Source organism: Dendronephthya gigantea, unplaced genomic scaffold (assembly GCF_004324835.1).
Source record: "Dendronephthya gigantea isolate DGI-Jeju-01 unplaced genomic scaffold, DenGig_1.0 000292F, whole genome shotgun sequence".
Classification (NCBI taxonomy): Eukaryota; Metazoa; Cnidaria; class Anthozoa; order Malacalcyonacea; family Nephtheidae; genus Dendronephthya; species Dendronephthya gigantea.
The window spans coordinates 32,996-52,910 of NW_021163302.1; the positions used below are offsets into that span (position 1 = coordinate 32,996).

At 35.2% G+C, this 19,915-nt stretch overlaps 1 protein-coding gene across 1 annotated transcript; it reads left to right on the forward strand.

Moving 5' to 3' along the window:
• Window positions 1-221: 221 nt before the first annotated feature.
• LOC114541466 (hydroxyacid oxidase 1-like) lies at window positions 222-19,050 on the forward strand. The gene is made up of 4 exons (XM_028561386.1): window positions 222-596; window positions 879-1,037; window positions 1,495-1,564; window positions 18,980-19,050. Exons 1-4 carry the CDS (start codon window positions 222-224, stop codon window positions 19,048-19,050), a joined length of 675 nt encoding a protein of 224 aa, XP_028417187.1.
• The last annotated feature ends 865 nt before the right edge of the window (window positions 19,051-19,915 follow it).

Below are 19,915 nucleotides of genomic sequence, written 5' to 3' on the forward strand. Positions count from 1 at the left end.
AATAATTATTTCTTGTGTTTCGAGAAATGGAATTTAGCTGATAGCCTGATAGGTTTCAGAAAAAACTAATGAATATTATTATTGTCTCAACTGCAGCCAGCTCCCGTAATGACACATGCATGACCCTGAGTTGCTGGTCATTGACAAGGCTTGAAGACATTGCCTCAGGCTCTGATGGATTGAAATGGTTCCAAACAGACATTCTAGGAGATCGAAATATTATGGCGAGCCTTATTAGACGTGCAGAGGCTGCAGGATATAAAGCAATCGTTTTGACGGTTGACATGCCAATCTGTGGTAAACGACACACCCAGATTCGCTACGTGTTTACCGGCTTACCGCCAATACCTAACATAAAGGAGGCATTCGATTCGAAGGATATGTTAGAGTTTGGTAGTGGCTCTGTGGACAAAATTCACGATAGATCAGCTACATGGGACACAATCATTCCCTGGGTAAGATCGATTACATCATTACCAGTAGTAGTAAAAGGAATACTTACCGCTGAAGATGCAAAACTAGCGGTAAAATGTGGTGTTGATGGAATCATTGTTTCAAATCATGGAGGTCGACAACTAGACTGTGTTCCCGCGACGGTATGCGCGATGTGTCAAAATTATATTTTGTAATTTATAATAATTTACTGTAATCTATAATTTATTATAACCCAATTTATAGTAATTTAAAATTTAGTCATAATTTATTGTAATTTATGATTGAGTGCCAGTTAACAACATCCCGCTTTACCCTGATTGAGGAAAGCAATTGAGCATTTGTGAGGAAAAGCAAAATTCAATATTATATGTGATCGTCTTAAAAATGGATTGCACTATTTCAAACTCAATTTGAATGCACAATTACTTTATATCTCGGTTTAGATTGAAGTTTTACCGTCAATAGTGCTCGCCGTCGGTCAAGACGTCGAAGTGTATCTGGACGGTGGTATAAGGTTTGGTTCGGATATTTTCAAAGCCTTGGCTTTAGGGGCAAAAGCTGTGTTTATCGGGAGGCCGATCCTATGGGGTCTTGCTTATCAGGTATAAATCTTAAATTAAATGAACGAACAAGAATTATTGGACGTTCAATAGCATTCAGCAATCGGTGTAAAATTAAACAAAAATCATCAAAAATAATGTAAACTGAAAGAGCCATTGTACCTGTAAGACGTTGGTTACTGCAATTATATTTTTCTTCTACGTCGGACATTGTTTTTATTCTGCATTTCATTCGCCATATTTTAAAAGTCGTTGTACCTCCAACGAGTTTAATTGCAGATTCTCCGAACTCATTCGAAAGCCTGAGCCCCGAGGTATTTAGCTACATATACCTAAGCACTCTAAGTTATTACAAAATGACACGTAAAGCCGAAAAGAAATATTTGGAGAAATATTTTTGAATTCTTGTTCATTTCTCGAAACCTCCCACATTACTTCGTTGCAAAACCTGACTTAAACCATGGAAATGTATGAAAAAGTTTTTTTTATATTTATAAAGGGTGAAGAAGGAGTGCATAGAGTTTTACAGATCTTTAAGGAGGAGCTTGAAATCACCATGACACTTTGTGGTAAACTGTTCATTTAATTTATTGATTATCTAAAATATGTATCAAAATAAAATGCACTCATTTCAAAGAAACAGTAATCAACATACTGATTTGAAATAAAACCAGAAACTTAGCTAAGAAATTAAATTTAAATGAATATTTTTTTTAGCATTTTGTTTTTTTTGACGGACTTATCTATCCCATTTTCCATATTTTCAAAAGTAAAAATATCAGACGTAGATTGCGTGCTTCATTGTGTGTGCAAATCAAGAAAAGCTTCGTGCATTGGTCTGGTCAGTCTTGTTATTCGATTAGTCTTAAGGCGCCTTTACATTACGTGCTTTGACCTGACCAACAGCAAAAGGTGGCCTGGACCTGATCTGGGCCAAGATTTTGGTAATGTGAACAGGCTTTACCTAGTCCTGGCAAATTTGAACTTAATGAACTTAATAGTATTATTTGTATAGGATACATATAGTATTGCCACTTTTCGGCTAGTTTTGGGTCTTTTTCCAAGTATTTTGTCCATTATGTTGTCCATCCGATATCATCAACAAGGAAGACATTGTGAACGTGGCACATATTACCCCCTATGAGGACAGCCATATGCAAAATGGTTGCTTCCTAGAGTTTCCTCGATGATGGAGAGGTGTAAAGAAAAGAAAATTTAAGCGAAAAACCATGAACGATAGCAAGCCAAGAAATAATCACTCGATTACGCCATCGCCTGTCAAACAACAGCATTTCGTCGTTTGCAGTTTCTGTCGCTTACACCATGCCATAGATTTCTCCTTGACCTTGGCGTTTAGTCGCCCAGGTGCCAGGGTTTGGCTACTTTGTAATCCCCACAAGCCAGTCAGTTTGTTAAAGGTACGCAACTGCTGCGGAAAAAATTGTGAACTTGCATGGCCTCGCTTTTGGAGGATCAGATTGAGCACAATAATATTAATCTCTCTTTTCGCTGCACGCCGATCTGACCAAAAAGCGTAAGGAAATCAAGGACATTCTCACCCTAATGCAGGTGTTTACTCGTAATTTTTGTTTTGATGTTGTACTGCGTGGCTTGCGCGGATGGCCGATTTATTTCAATTTCAGCTGCTTATTATGTGCATGCACCCCTTAGCATTATGCGGCTTCTGCTTGCATATAATCCTACTATCGCGCTTTCCGAGAATCTCGAGAAATTTCAGCGAGAATTAGCTGTTGACCCGGCCCCGGCCAAAGTTTACTATCTCTTTGGGAGGGTATATGAATGGTATCGTCCACATTGCTATTATTTTGAAATTAAACTTCAGATTTAAACATGAGGTGTGATATAGCGAATTAACTAGAAATACATGCATGCAGCAACCCCTCGCCATTTCAAAGGAAGCAAAATATTTCCTGAGCTAGCCAGACTTAACCTTCAATATTATGAAATGTCCTAAATGTAAAGCCGATAGCTGATGTTTCAAATATTTCGGAAACAAACATAGTTGACAGTCGTAAAGGTGAAGTGAAATCACCCGTTTTCCTGCTGCTTTCCGTTGCATTAAGTTATAGACTTTCACAGTTTAGTTATACTTCATTATAGCTAAACCTTCAAATCATCAAAACAGCCCAAATAATATAAATAACCAAGCAGTGAACGTCGAATGTTGTTTTTCGATTATTAAATTCATGCAGTGATTGCAGTCGACTATATATAAACATTTAAAGTGATATTTGTTATATTAAAACTCCGAATTACACTTTTAAGGACTCTTTTGGAAGTTAAAACGATGATGTAAAGCCTTAAATAGTCGGTCACGTCTTCGCAAAACCGAGCAAAACGACATACTGTACCAAGGTCATAAAATGTATTCGTACAGCAAACACGAAATAAACCTCGAAATAAACAAAATAGACTCCTACCATTTCAAGGATTATAATCGAGTTGTTCCTTTTCACCGCTAATTCCTCCAGTTCTGATAATATTTTAAACTCTTCCCAGTGTTTTATCTGTTATTTTATTCCAAATTTCATATTTTGTTTTCGAAACATTTTTTTAAAAAATAGTTTGCAAAATGACAGTTAAATTGCTGACGTTTTTCACTGAAACACAAACGTTTCGTCTTAGCCAATCAGGAAGTTGCTGATTACCAGTCTACACTCGTTCGCATTTCGCGCATGCGCACAAGTACCATGACCATTGAACGTCCATGACATTTGGACATTTGGGCAACTTTGGATTCCGCTATGTTCTCCCGGGTCCCGGGTGTAATTCCTAATCTCCGGGCGGAATTAGTACCCTCGCACGGTGCTCCGCACCGGCTCGGGGATTAAAGCAGAAGATTTAGGCATATAACTGATCAATTTTAACACGGGAAAGAGTTGTTTAGTAGCATCTGGGTGTTAATACACATGGATCTTCGCGGATATTGGATTCGCGACTTTTGACAAAAAATGTTCCGCTTAGTCAGTGCAGGAGTCAAAATCATGGGATTTTCAACATGTTTTATTCACTGATTTGTATGTATTTAAGAGGAGATTTTTTATTATGTCGCGTATTTTGGCGGGAAAACGCTCAAAACCTAAAATCTTTTCGGCGTACCGCTCATAATCAATTTATGTATTTTACCTTTATTCTTTAGATTATGTTGCGAACTAAGTTTTGAACTGTATAAGGTGTATGAAAACACCAAACAAAGCAGTTATTGCAAAATATAATGCTGCTATCAACAATGTTAACGTTAATGTCAACGCCATTATAACTGAAATGAATACAAAAGCAGCTCCGATTCAAGTGTCATTTTCTTCTTGGCATATCCCAAAAAATCTTTTCATTTTCACAGTTTTTTAATTGAGATTATACAGTAAAAATACTTTCTGGATGCTTTTCAGGTTTGCAAAACATTTTTAATGCTGAACATTTTATTGCTGTTGTATGAAGATATAACTGAGGTTTTGAGCATATATTACGCGACATAAAAAAAATATTTCCTCTTAATAATTATCAATTATTGGACTCGGTTCTCGCAAAATATCGTGATTAAGGCATTATCATTCACCACTCAATTTTCAATTCATTCACCACTCAATTTTCAATTTTGAGTTCATTTTATCGGACAGTTCGGCAAAGCGAGTCGCCATTGTTTATAAAATTGACATTAATGCGCATGCTCAGAGTATTATTTGCGGCTAAGTATTATTTGCACGCAGTTAACTGCAGGTAAATTAACCAATCAAAATTGAGAATACTACAAAGTGAATGGTAATATGTAATAACTCCCCAACTGAATAATGTAACAGTGCAGTTAAAGCTAAAAATTAACAAGACAAATTGATAGCATTCAGTGTTTGCCAATGTGAAATATATTATTAAGGGAACCGATTTCAGAAATATATTAGCCGAGTAAAAATATTACTAATCAGTTGCGAATACAAATCTTTCGCGACTTAATCACTGGTAGAATTCAATAAAAACTTGCCCAATTATTCTAGACCTAAATATTTCAGGGGGCAGCTGCATCCGTCCCTGCGTACTCCAATGTATTTAAACAGAAAGGACCCCAGGGCATAGCCGTCGAACGCACTATGGCAAGCAAGAAATGAATTTGTATCTTCGCAATGTTTGCTATAAAAATGCACTTGAATTCAATTAAAGCCCCTGAACTCATTCCAGCTACTTTTATCATGAAATTTAAAAAAATCATGAAAATTATTTTTATTGCCTTTTAACTTCAATCTATGGATTTCCATTACACGCTGGGTATATATATCAAGTAATTCCAACAATTAACAGAGTATACATTACCAAAAAACAGAATATTTATGAAATCGTAATAGATTTGAAGCGCGATCATTATTTTCTACAACTTATAATACTAAAATCTTATGGCCAATCCTTTGTAAGACATCTGGTCTTAAATATTTTTATTTAAACACATTTTCTTCATCATTTTGATCGCTTCTTTTTTCAACATTTTCTTTGTCCAAATTACCGTGTCCAAACTGGGAAAGCATAAGAAAAGCGTAATAACCCAGATTAAGATTGTTCTGTTCTCAAATTCACTAAGGCTTCTTGAAAGCAGCTGAAAAATTGACATTGGCGCAGAAACGCTAACACAAAGAAACAAATTACTACAACTAGAAATACATGCATGCAGCAACCCCTCGCTATTTCAAACCAAGTACACAATTTCCTGAGTTAACCTGACCTAAACTTATATTATAAAATGACACAAAACTCAAATCAGTCTTATTATATTTTACCGAGTATATTATAGCTAATGTTTCCATCATTCAATACAAAAATAATCATAAAGCTAGTGTAAACATTGCCCGTTCAATTTTGCTGCATTATACCATGCCAGCAATTAAGTAACGGTTTAAAATTGGACGATTTTCAAACGATTAAAACAGTACAAAATCTTCACAGGCAAAGAAAAGACTTCAAATGTTATTTTATTCTGTATTTTGCAGTCGACGCCGGCGGCTAAAAGTTTTATACTTTGTAAATATAGTGTGTATTTTTGATACCAAAATTCAAATTACACTTTCAAAAAAACTTTTTGAAGTTAAAGCAAAGGTGTAATAGCCTTTCACAGGTTTATGCGTTTGCATAAAAAGCTGAAAATCTAACAAATAAACGGCATACAAAGCTGAAAGGTATACAAATACAGCTCATTCTTATCGCAAAACAAATATGAAGTAAACACGTACCCTTTGTCTTTGAAAACATTTATAAGTTTGCAGATTATGAATTATTCCTCTTACACGGCTTTGTCTTAACCGTATCCACGTTCATCTTTGCTAACTGTCGTGCTTCATATATCTTGTTTCTTCTCGTTTTACTTTCTTTGCACAAAGTTTATGAAACGCTTTTTATACAAAAATGTTTACGAAATGACAGTTAATATATAAATTGCTGACGTTCTCATTGAAATACAAACTTTCTGTCTTAGCCAATCAGAACGTTCGCTGATTACCAGACGTTACTCGCGCATGCGCATAACTTATAAAACCGCCCAACGACGACCGTCCATGACAAAGAATTCGGACAACTTTGGATTCGCCTATGTTCTACCGGGTTCCGGGTGTAATTCCTAATCTCCGATTGGAATTAGTACCCTTGCAGGCGCTCCGCGCCCGCTCGGGGATAAAACAAGATCTTGCTTGCTTGATAGCTATCTTGAAGTAATGTTTTTCTTGTTTTTATCTTCTCGAAGGCTATGTCACGCGGCCGATTTCGATTTTCTGAACTGGTCAACTTTCTCACAACCAAGTAAATTCTCGTATACGCAAATGCGATGAATCCAAAAGAAAAACAAACTTTTGTCAATGGGTATATCCCAACCTGTCCGTACACTGCAGAGGTGCGTAAAATGAAAGGAAATTCCATCGCAGAACCACAACCCAAGAATATCAGCATCTTTTTCTTTGTTGCTAGGGTAGTGTAAGCGTAGGGATGTAAGATAGCAATGTATCTGTCTGCAGTCATAACAATCAATGTGAATGTTGACATTCCAAGTGGTAGAAGTACCGACTTTAGTGCAAAGATTGCAACAAAACAGTTCGAAATCCCTCCCAGTCCGCTCGCCATAAATATGATAAACAGAGCTATTCCCGACATACCAATCGCCAAGTCAATCATCGACTGAATAAAAACAATAAAGTAGCAAGGTTTGTTGTACAGTTGAAAAGATCTCCAAATCGTTAAAATTGCAACAGCATTGAGTATTATTGTAGGAATTATCAAAATAATATTAACAGCAATGACAAAAACATGATTGAGATAAATTTTGTTTGATGGAAGTTTTTTTAAAGATTTGATGCGAATTCCCTAAAAAGTTGCAACTGATTTCATAAATTTCCTCTTCCACCGTTGCATTCATGTTGCTTGCATAAGCTTAATGAGTATATGCCGATAGAAGTGAAAATGAATAAGAGCATTATCGTTTAAATTGCTCGCATTGTGTTGGCGTAACTTACAATTAAACTTGCCTTATTTGGGTCGTGCGGTTTTGCAGTAGATGCTAATTCAATATGCAGCAAAAATGCAGCTGAACTGATACAATTGAGCATGCTGTATGCAATTTTCAAATGCACATGCATGTCTCACTGCTAAAATTCCATCCCAATTCGCCAGAATATGTCCACTTGAATGGTAACGTCGGTATTGTAATTCAAATATTTGAATTTTCGAATTCGTTTTCCAATTTTCTCGAATTCGTTTGTCCCAAAAGTTCTTTTAAAAATGGAGGCTATATAGAATGTCACATTCAGGAACGATCATTAATTTTTCATTTTTGTTAATGCGGCAGAGGTTGTAATGTTTAAAATAGGCGCGTGTTAACAATTTAAGCTCATAACGGATTCACCTGGTAGATTAGAATAAACGATTTTGTTTCTTTTCACTTCTAGTTTTTATTTCCTAAATTTGCTTTTTTACCGGCATACTAATTTGGCTTTGGGCTTGTTTAAATTGGGAACACAGAGGAAAGTAAAAAAATTGCTCAGATTTATTGAATTTGTTACGCAAAGCTTTATTGTGTTTAGAGATATTCATATAAAAATAGCTGTAAAAATAGGAATATCAATAGCATGACAGGGATTAGTGAATGATTTTTGCCACAAGACGCCTGAGTAAATATAATTTTTCGGCCATTAGCAAACGTTAATCGCCTTTCCCTTTCATGTATGACATATCGTGGGATTAAATAAGTAATAAGAGGAAAATATTTATAATCCTCTCAGAACTGATACCTGGATAAACAGTCTTAAGTCGTCACTTATCTTAATGGTTGCATTTTTATAAAAAGCGTGCGTGCTGTAGGCCATTCAATTTTTTATGTCAATCAATTGTGGTAAAAATGTTGCTCGGTCAAGCATGTAATAGATTACGTCATCAAAAGTTCAATTCGATAAAATAAGAGTGAAAATAGTTTAAGTTGAAAGATATTGTTCACAGACGTATTGTTGGTATATTTTACTAGTTGTTGATGATGAATATTTTAAGTTGTGAACATTTTTAAGTATTGATCGATTGAGCAGAAGACCAACTCGACTAGTGCGACAACGCCTTAAACAAACAAGATATGAGAGCTGGAACGAGCTTCTAAGACCAACCCACATTTATAACTTACAACGCTGATTGGTTGGATAAGGATCAGCCCACTCTGGTTGATGACGTCTACAAGTTTCCCTCAACCGTTACTATAAAAGGGCGTGCACAACACCCCAACCTTTAGTGGACTGACGGAGTAAAGATTAACTTATGAAACGCTAGAAAACTCAACGACAGAACCGACGAAGAATCCGAAGAGAAGAGAAGAGTGAAGCCAGAAACTAACATTAGTGAACTAGCGGAGTAGACTAGCGGAGAAAAAAAGTATGTGAAACGTTAGAGTGAACTAGCGGAGTGAACTAGCGGAGTAGACTAGCGGAGTGAACTAGCGGAGTAGACTAGCGGAGTGAACTAGCGGAGTGAACTAGCGGAGTGGACTTGCGGAGTGAACTAGCGGAGTAGACTAGCGGAGTGAACTAGCGGAGTGGACTACCGGAGAAAATAAAAAAAAAGTATATGAAACGTTAGAAAAGTTACTTAACATTTGGTGCAGGATCGGCCTTACAAAACGTTTCGGAAACTCAATCAGTCTACTATATACTCAGAAGAAGTCAGAACAATCAATATTACAAACATTGATTAGAAACGGGTGCTGAAGCGACCTGATGACTGGTTCAAAGGAAACGCACGTTTTGTATTCATCAATTCTTCTACTTATGGCAATGGTAGACTTTGTTTCATTTTTTGGTTATATGTTCAAGACAGCTGTCCACAACCTCTACACTTCCCTCGAACTACAATCAAAACTACAGTCGTTTTGCTCTCAGTCTGCAGTCCAATACGACATGTACTCTCTCTATCCGAACGTGTTGGCTATGTCGAAGATCCAGCCAAAGAGGCACCAATGGAAGCCTCCGTGGTCGTGTACATTCATGGTTTAGAACGTTGAAATATCAGAGTTTCCCGGATCCTTCCTGATGGTCAGAACGCTTGTATTATGGACATGAAACTGGACGCATTTTAAGATTTGTATAATATAAGTTTTTGTCATTCTCATGTTACACGTATATGTTTATCATTTGTTTGTTTATGTGCGATAATATTAAACACGAGAGTATATAGCTGTTCAACTAAAATTCCTTAGGTACACTCAGCATGCTGATTAAACATGTTGCCGTAGGATAGCGCATGCATGTTTTTAATTGGGTCAGTATATAAATTTAATTCTGACGCTTTTAGTTTTGCGTCATTCGTTGATAATATATTTTTCTCTTCCCCCGGGACAGTCAAGGGTCTCCCAAACTTGTTGTAATGGATTACAATTCTTTTTCAAGCCAAAAGCTTAAATATTAGGCACATTCTTGTTTTCTCTATGTAGACTCGGTATTTATATTGTCGATGAAAACCTACATTTTGGAGTTTGGTTTGCCGTGCATGACGTTTAAAAAAGTAAAATGAGTTTCAGTTATATTAAGAAGTATACGTATAAAATTTGTTTGCATAAGTTAAAATATTTTGAAGAATTATTAAGACGTATATATAGGTTTAGGTTATTATTATGGAGAGATGTTTTGTCGGAAGAGCTTTATAATAATTTCCTGTTATGTGAGTTGATCAACCAAGAATCTGAATACAATTTTCGCTGTTGCAATGATAAGATATTTTATGAAATTTGAATAATTTTTGGTACACTTTCTGACTGCATCTACAAAATTTATAATTTCGCTTAAGTCCCTGGTACATACATTCAGAAAAACAGGAATTTTTTACACCTTGTTTTCACACTAATCTTGGTTTAATATTGCTATATTCTGACGTGTTTAATATAATTATATGACATTATTATAGTTAGATTACCCCTGAGGTGCATGTAGGCATAAGTCAATTATATTTAGATCAGTTGTATCTCGTATAATCGATTATGTAGTGTTGTCGTAGAATAACAACACGTACTATGTGTATAGTTTCAGTTATTAGGCATTTGGTAATATGCCCGTGATAGCCACGCCGAGCTAAAAAAAATTAGAATAGTTGGGAATTTGTAAACATATTATATACACACATATCTATGATACTATTATATTTAGTCCACTTCAGTTCGTTATAGCTCACTCGAAGCTGGGGACAGCTTATTCTAGGTGAGGAGGATTGTTACGCAAAGCTTTATTGTGTTTAGAGATATTCATATAAAAATAGCTGTAAAAATAGGAATATCAATAGCATGACAGGGATTAGTGAATGATTTTTGCCACAAGACGCCTGAGTAAATATAATTTTTCGGCCATTAGCAAACATTAATCGCCTTTCCCTTTCATGTATGACATATCGTGGGATTAAATAAGTAATAAGAGGAAAATATTTATAATCCTCTCAGAACTGATACCTGGATAAACAGTCTTAAGTCGTCACTTATCTTAATGGTTGCATTTTTATAAAAAGCGTGCGTGCTGTAGGCCATTCAAGTTTTTATGTCAATCAATTGTGGTAAAAATGTTGCTCGGTCAAGCATTTAATAGATTACGTCATCAAAAGTTCAATTCGATAAAATAAGAGTGAAAATAGTTTAAGTTGAAAGATATTGTTCACAGACGTATTGTTGGTATATTTTACTAGTTGTTGATGATGAATATTTTAAGTTGTGAACATTTTTAAGTATTGATCGATTGAGCAGAAGACCAACTCGACTAGTGCGACAACGCCTTAAACAAACAAGATATGAGAGCTGGAACGAGCTTCTAAGACCAACCCACATTTATGACTTACAACGCTGATTGGTTGGATAAGGATCAGCCCACTCTGGTTGATGACGTCTACAAGTTTCCCTCAACCGTTACTATAAAAGGGCGTGCACAACACCCCAACCTTTAGTGGACTGACGGAGTAAAGATTAACTTATGAAACGTTAGGAAGCTCAACGACAGAACTGACGAAGAAGACAAGAACAGAAAACAACGAGATCCGAAAGGACGAATAATCAGAAGAGAAGAGAAGAACGGAGAAAGAAGAGAACATTAGAGAACATTAGTAAAAGCTTGTAAAGATCTCCTACCTCGTGCATAGAAGAATTAAAATCTTATAACAAATTAACAGGTAGTTATGCCTAAGGTTTATCTGTGGCGAAGCCAGCTGACTATTAAGTCCCGCTATGCAAATTTTATGCTCAATTATAAACATTATTTTTTTCTTCAGAAATTAGTATAGTCCGATTAAATCATCGGACTTAGCGACTAACACTTATTATAGATATTTTATTAGCGACTAACACTTAATAAAGAGATTAGCATAGATATTTTATTTTTGCTTATATGATTTATATGATTATAATAAAACTATCGTCTTTTATTGTCATAACAAATTCATTCAGTCGCGGAGCAACTCAAAGAGGGAATTGATATTCTCCATTTTAAAAGTATATAATTTTACATATATACTTGACAACGGTGTTCAAAGACTTTGAATTTATGACGGGTTGCATCTCGGCCGACTTCTTAGGAACGAGAAACAGATTTGAAAGGAGTCCTCCTTACTATATCAGCATCTACGAATAGCAATCTTTTGTAACATCTTACTTAGTTACTTCCAAATCAAGTAAATAAATATAGTTCTCGTGTTTCAACTGCCGAAAACTTAAAGCCTGACGTCCGCTAACGATAACCCTGGCGCACTGTATGTAATATCCAGGGATCAGAAGTTATCTTAGACCAATTCGTGGTTAATAGTTTTATAATCAGCCAGCGATCTGGGGTTGACACACAACTGGGTTGCTTATATTGTGGCTGTTGTGAACGAACTGACCGCTCTGTCGGCAGCATTCTTGCTCGAACTAATCGAACCTTCAAACTTACGCTTGCTTAAAGCCTTTTTGAAGGATATACATCACGCTTAATCCGAGCGATATTCCGAATATTCCAGGGACAATTCTTCGCCAAAATGCTTCTTCGAAAGGCTCTGGTTGTCAATCTACGTTTCACTGATTGAGAACTCGTAAAAAGCACTGCCTAACAATGTGACCGAATCAATACCTAAAGGGTAAAGGTCTGCGATGGGGATAGTTTCAGCTGCGGTGCCTTGCCTTTAACCATCTTATTTGCCATGCAACACTTTTAACGAATTGCTTTTGTAAGCTTTCAAGGCGAAGTTCTGTAGCGAAGTAGCTGATATATATCAGCATATGTTGCCCAAGCAAGATAAATTCTAATGCTCCTTTTCTGATGAATTATAGCGAAATATATATAGCAAAATATCTGAAAGGTCAAAATTAAATGTTTGTAAACGTTAGCTTGGCAACTTGCGCTTTGGGCTTGTGCCAGTTGTGCGCAAGGACTGCACGCACTTGGTTAAAACATAGCGCAAAACTCAAACTCATAAAACGCGGAATTTGTAGACGACGTCTTTGATTGCTTATGCTGGTTTAATATCAACAAAACTTAAATGGTATAATATAAATTATAATTTCTGGTTTGTTATATTTTCAATTCACACGGGCCACAGCTCTAATTATGTTGACCAGATGATATTTTGTGCATCATCAAAGCCTATAGGCTAAATTTCCCTGAGCAATATTATGATGTTCACCGTGCGACACTCTTGTTTTTTACTCCGGCTACCGTAGGTACGCCGGAGTCTTAAAACACCAGCGGCCGGAAGTTTTGGATGTCACAAATGCGACCTACGTTCATGGAGTTAACCGCTTTTTCCCTCGAACGGTTCACGGGCTCACGTCAAAATGGCCGTGGATTATAAACACTGAAAGGATTTAAATTTTGGTTTTTCCATCAAATACTGCGACTGTTTTCCTTGGCATTAGCACTCGTAGTGCGTCGGGTTTTACTCGTAGGATTTTGGCACAATCAGTCGTTAGATCATTGGTGAATATTATAGCCTCGCAGGTTGTATGCATCATATACAATAACTTCGATTTTAATATACTGTATACAGGCTGTGCCTGTTTATTAACTTGATATTTTGTGGAAGATAAACGAACTAAACAAGCTTTAACAATGTGTGGAAATTTTACATTGGAACTCTAAGCTATTAAAACTCTACAGATGTCACGTATCATTGTTGTCTCCGTTTTATAGCTCATCTATTAAAATAATATTGGTAACAACAGCTAAATTTTGCCCTCAAGAAAGAACAATATTGCTCTCAGGCATCGCAAACCCCTGCCCGGTCTCGTTATTTTGACGGACGCATGTATACGGTACGCCAAACTGTGCCGTAGCCGGAGTGTACGCCTGCCCAGGCGTCTTGTTTATTGTAATGAACAATGTCACACAATGAACATCATTGATATATAGGTTCATTACTTTCATACAGTCTCTATCATTTGTACGATTTGAGCCTTTTCCGCGTTCCACGTTTCCGATTCGAGGAGCTAGTCGAGAGAAATCAAATTACAACCAAAATATACATGGGGAGTGAATTGTGCTGAGATGTGCATATATCAATATATATGAAGTAATTTTTTTGTGAATTACTTGAGCCTAAATAAATATTTAGAATGCATGAGTTATATTTATGCCATAAGTTATATTTATGCCACTTGCCACCTTTCACAACATGACAGCAACGATTGAGCCAGATGGCTTATAGATCTGGTGAGACAAAGATACCTTTTTTGGGAAATAAGACAATTTTTGTAAGCGGGGCCCTGAAGATCTTGTTGCTCCGGCTCCAGTTTTAGACTAGATGCACGTGCATGTACATATATTTAAATTGCTTGAATATTCATGCAGTGGCATAACGAATAGAGGATGGTGTCTTTCATGAGGTATACTTGGTACTGCGGGGTCCCTTAATTCGCTGTTTGTCATTGATCACGTTTTGCTCATACTATGATGTTTCGTTATCTATTCCGGCCTACAATGACTGCGGACCCTTATTTTAGTTCTCGTCCTAACCCTACCGAACGCGCGTTAGGTCACTGTATTTATGTCTTCAAATATTAGCTAGGGAATTTCAATTGTTGTATCATTTGGATGTCAGACTGCATTAAAGACAACGATCTGAAATGCTGAACTGCTTTCAGGTCCTAGTCCTAGGGTGCGGTCCTTTACTTTGAATGGATTTTAATCAGTAGCTGCTTCGGACAGAGGCCCTGCTATCAGATTATCAGATTTAAATAAATTAGCTATATACACAGGGTCTACAAGTACGACATTAATTAAATGTAACACGCAAAATCCCTCAATTCATTTTAAAATCTGTTTTTTTCTGTTTACATACATTAAGAGACTTCCGACAATTATGCAATTTAATTACACAGCAAAAAATCATTTTCTTATTTCAAGAAAAAAAAAACTCATTTTAAGAAAATTTTCTTAAAATGAGTTCAAATTTTCTTGGGAGAATAATAAGAAAATTTTCTTACTTTTTTTCTTAAGAAATTTTTTCTTAAGAAAATTTTCTTAGAATAAGAAAAGTTGCAAACAAATAATTTCTCAGTTTAAGAAAATTTTCTTGAAATTAGTCCAAAATTTCTTATAGAATGTTCATAATGTGAAAAATTTTCTTAAGAAATTTGTCTTAATATAAGAAATATTTCCAAGAAAATATTTTCTTATAATAAGAAAAGTTAATTCTCAAGAAACCCTAGAAACTCTGACATGATATTTTGTTATAAGTAAGCACTGGCGTAGCCAGCATCGATAATTGGGGGGGTCCATATTCATATATTCATGTAAACAGACTGTAAAGACAATTGATTTGAAAAGAAATTAATCCTGCGTATCACGAATATATGAATATGGACCCCCCCAATTATCGTTCCGGCTACGCCGTTGTAAGTAAGAATGTAATGTAAATTTACTAAAATATTCATGAGTCATAATATAGAATACACAGCAGACAATAATACATGAGAATTATAGGCCCTACATGATTATATAGAAATACAGAGAAATGCATGATTATATATAATATTGCACCCCGGCTTTGAAGGTTTTGTATTTGTCCAGTGTTTATTTGACATGTTTTCAAATATCAATTATTGCAGTACAGATCAATTATTGCAAAAAGGATTTTTGTGGTTTTTAAAATCAGACGAGACATCATCAGATAAATTTGAGAGTAAATAATTTAAAAATTGGTGTGAAGTAAATCCTAAGTTCACATTTAACTTAAAATAAAACTTTGCAATCATGTTAGGAATGAAGTACATCAAACAAAAAATACTGGTAAATAATAATTTAGCTACTCTGGGGAATTTTAAGCTTTTCTTTAGCTATTCCCTGCTATACCGGCATCTTTAAGAAAACTACTTTAAGACCATTTTTTATCAAATACACCCATCCTTCAACCCATTCTACACTGCTTTTCTACATCCCTATGATAGTTTAAATTCCAATCAATTCACCATGAAAATACATGTAATTAATTAAAACAATATATAGATAGAGCCTTATCCAATGAAATCAAATGGTGTTAAATCCAAAAATTGTCCCTAACAAAATATGGATGGTAAATGTATCTGAAGGCAAAATAGAGAGCTTTGTGATCATTTTAATGATATAGGCAGACTCTGATGCACAATTTATACCCTTTGGAACAGTCTCAACCCTACTGTGGAGAAGCACTGTTACATTAACCCCTCTGGATTTAGTAATTAGTATCAATCTGAAAATAGAACTCAACTCCTATCCTTCATTTCAAACAAAGACATTAGAAACACTGCCATATGCTGCTCCTTAAATATATATATCACAACATTGGACTATTCTGTTTTGCTCCTCTGAGGTATTCTAGGCCATAATTGCTGAGAAATTCTAAGATATTGTTTAGCTATCCCTGCTATTAGTGCTATAGCCAATTATTTAACTATATAACAGATAATAACATGGAAAATCATAGCGCAAATCATTGAACGATGAAAATACAATTCTTGATCTATAATAGGGTGGAATAAAGGCTAACGAAGGCTAACAAATAAAGGCTTATACGTTGTATATAATAACACACTCGATCAGCATGTTGGCATATGACATCATGAAACATCAACTCACCTTAGGAAATACCACAAATTTGCGCCGATATAGAGTATATTTTCTCACATCCTAAACGTCCATATCTTTATCGGTAATATATAAAGTTAATAACAAGATACAAATGCCATATTCGCCGTAAAAAAACAATACTTCTTTACTATCCGTTAATAGCGTTATAGGTTGTTTCGCTAAGTATTCAAATTTCCCTCGTGGTCTACGCTCGAAAGGCATAATGGGATAAATGGAATAATCAGGCTCTGCGTCAGGCTGGACCATATAATTATAAGTATTAACTTGGAATGCTTTGAATTATCTCACGCTGGATTTCCGTAAATGAAGACAGCATTTTGCAAACATTATATTATGACTTTGTTCTATTTTAACGGTTCTTGACCGAATATGTCACGCCATGCTTGTAAAGTGCAAGTACGAAAAGCTTCATTGTTGACTCATACTGATGTAGTTAGCTAGCGCTAAATTAATAAAATCATCTAATGATCGCCGGAACTAAAAACAATAAAATATGAAACATATATAACTTTTTGAAATCAACAAACTTCAACAATAAGGAACATTTGAAACACAAGTAATTTTGAAGTTTACTCTTAGCTGAAATTCTTCACATTTAATACGAAGAGCATTTTCTTAGTTTAAGAATATATATTTCTTATAACAAGAAATTGATATCTCAATATTTTCTTAAGAAAACAATTTCTCATTTTAAGAAAAACATTTTCTTATGATAAGAAAGTGATATCTCTGATATTTTCTCGAGAAATAATTTTCTTATTTCAAGAAAATGTTTTCTCAAATTTAGAAGAAAAAAATCTTAAGAAAATATTTTCTCAAAATAAGAAAATTGTTTCTTGAAACAAGTAAATATTTTCTTAAATTAAGAAAATTCAATTTCTTAAGAAATTCATTTTTTGCTGTGTAGCACCTTGCCAAGGCATTATTATGGCTCGTAATGCTGTAATATATGGCTTGCGACGTTGCTTGTGCGCGCGGTGAGCTTTAGCTTTATGGAAGCTACAGAAGTATATTGAAGCACAAATTCTAACCATTCAGTGCATTACCGAAACTCAAAAAACGATAAAGAAAGAAAGCTTATGACGTGAAATTTGTCGTTAATAAATAATAGCATGCACTGAATATTAATAGCTTTCATGTCTGCATGACGCTAAGCATAAACCATAACATGAAGCGAACAAAAAAGCATTCGATTAGGCTAAAATGATATAACCTCACTATTTCCTTTACCAGCCTTCTACTGAGGAACTGAATACGTTTCTGGGAAAATTTCTGTGTAACACATTCTGCGCTTGTTCTATAAAGTTGTAACATTGCAAATATTTCATCGAAATGTTGAACCAAATCCAATGCGATTGAACGAAATTCCCGCCAACTTTTTCAACGAACGGTAAATCAAACTGTTGAACACTTTTGGACCAATTTTCGAACGTTTTTTCCTAAGCGTTCGAACGGGCAATTTCGAACGATGAACGATCTCGAAAATCGTTTCAACGAACGCTTCAAGCGTTAGAAGGGCAAACGAACGGATAACGAACGATATTTTTGAACGAACGAATGATAATAAAATGACATTCTAGCAAAAGCAATCTCTGGAATTAGCTTTCTCACGATGAAGAATATCCCGTGCTATTTTTTGAATATAAAAAGCTTTCTAAGAGTCAAAAGACCATTTCAAGAATAAAAAATAATAAAAAAGTCTAAAATCACAGACATGCATCCGCCATCCTTAACATTAACCCTCACGATTTTAATAAAAAGCACCCCAAAAATGGCGGTGGCAATTTGGTCATCCTGAGAAAGGCTAATTAGCTGAAGATTAATAGTTGTAGAGTTATATAAAAAACGTTTTTATAGATAAATGAGTTTGTCGGCATATCCGCTTTGTGTCTGTCAAGTTGAAAATATTCATAAATATATTTTCGGATTCTTATAGTTAATTTCTCGAACCCTTCCACATAATGTCTTTGATAAAACTGACTCAAACCATCTCCTATCAAAAACGACAAAGTTTTTTTTATATTTATAAAGGGTGAAGATGGAGTGCATAATGTTTTACATATATTTAAGGAGGAGCTTGAAATCGCTATGACACTGTGGTAAATTGTGGTTTAAATTTATTGATTATATAAATTATATGTGTCAAAATAAAAAACATTTTCAAAGTGACGGTAACATACGATGTGAAGTAAAACCAGAAACGTAGCCATAAAAAATAAAATCTAAATGATTTTTTTAGCATTTTGTCCATTTGGATATTTTCAAAAGTAAAAAAATCAGACTTGGATTGTGTGACATGTCGCAAATCAAGAAAAGCTCTGTGCATCCGTCTGGTCTGTCCTGTTATTCAAGTCGTCTTAGAATCCTAAATAAGACAAGTTTCATTTTTTTAAGGTTGTGCAAGTGTGAAGGATATTGTTAAAGACATGGTGGTCCATAAATCATTGTACCATTCGAAGTTATAAATATCCAATATAAAATGAAAAAAACTGTAATAGATATAGCATATTATGGCATAGCAAACAATGTTTTCAATCCATCGCCCGAAGAAGCGCGTCTTGCCGAAAACAAATGTTTTCGACACATTGGAAAGGTTTCTTAAAATCACAAATTATTATCAACCTGCCATTGTAAGATAATAATTATTTATATTATATAGGGCCCAAATTGTATGAAAATACACTTGCCTTTTAAATGTAGTAGTGACAGAAGGAATGTTCTGTTTTCATAACAATCAAATCTAAATAATGGTAGAAATTTACCCCTTCGCACAGACCCGTGTCAAGAAATTTTCATGTATAAAGCCTTAAAGTTGGATTGCGTTTTTTTTACCCGCCCTGTAGAAATCAGTGACTGAGAAAGCGAGCGCGTCACGTCTGAACCAATGAACTATGAAGCAACACAACCGGAATAACCACTGGTAATAAACATGTTTGCAATCAGGTGATTTCTCTTCCTAATGACAAACAATCAAAAGTCTCTTAGGGCATTCGTTGGAGGCGATTTTCGTGTGCAGCAATTCAATATTCTTTGCGGAAAGTGTTCATCGCTCTAAACAGCTTTTTAAGCCATCTTACATCATCATATCGACAGATAAAGAAATAGTAAAATACGAGTGGGTGAGGCGCCGTTCGAACTAGCTTAGTAATGTAACAACTGCCTAAAATAGACAAAACCCTTCTCGACGTTTCGACTTAAAGGCTTTCGTCAGGAGAGTTAGGGGAAAATACATGTTTTTTATGGGGGGAAAACAGGTGGTAAAAATAGGCCGATAGATAACCAAAAATGAAAACAAATTGAAATACATTACATTGCCAAAGAAACGCCTGA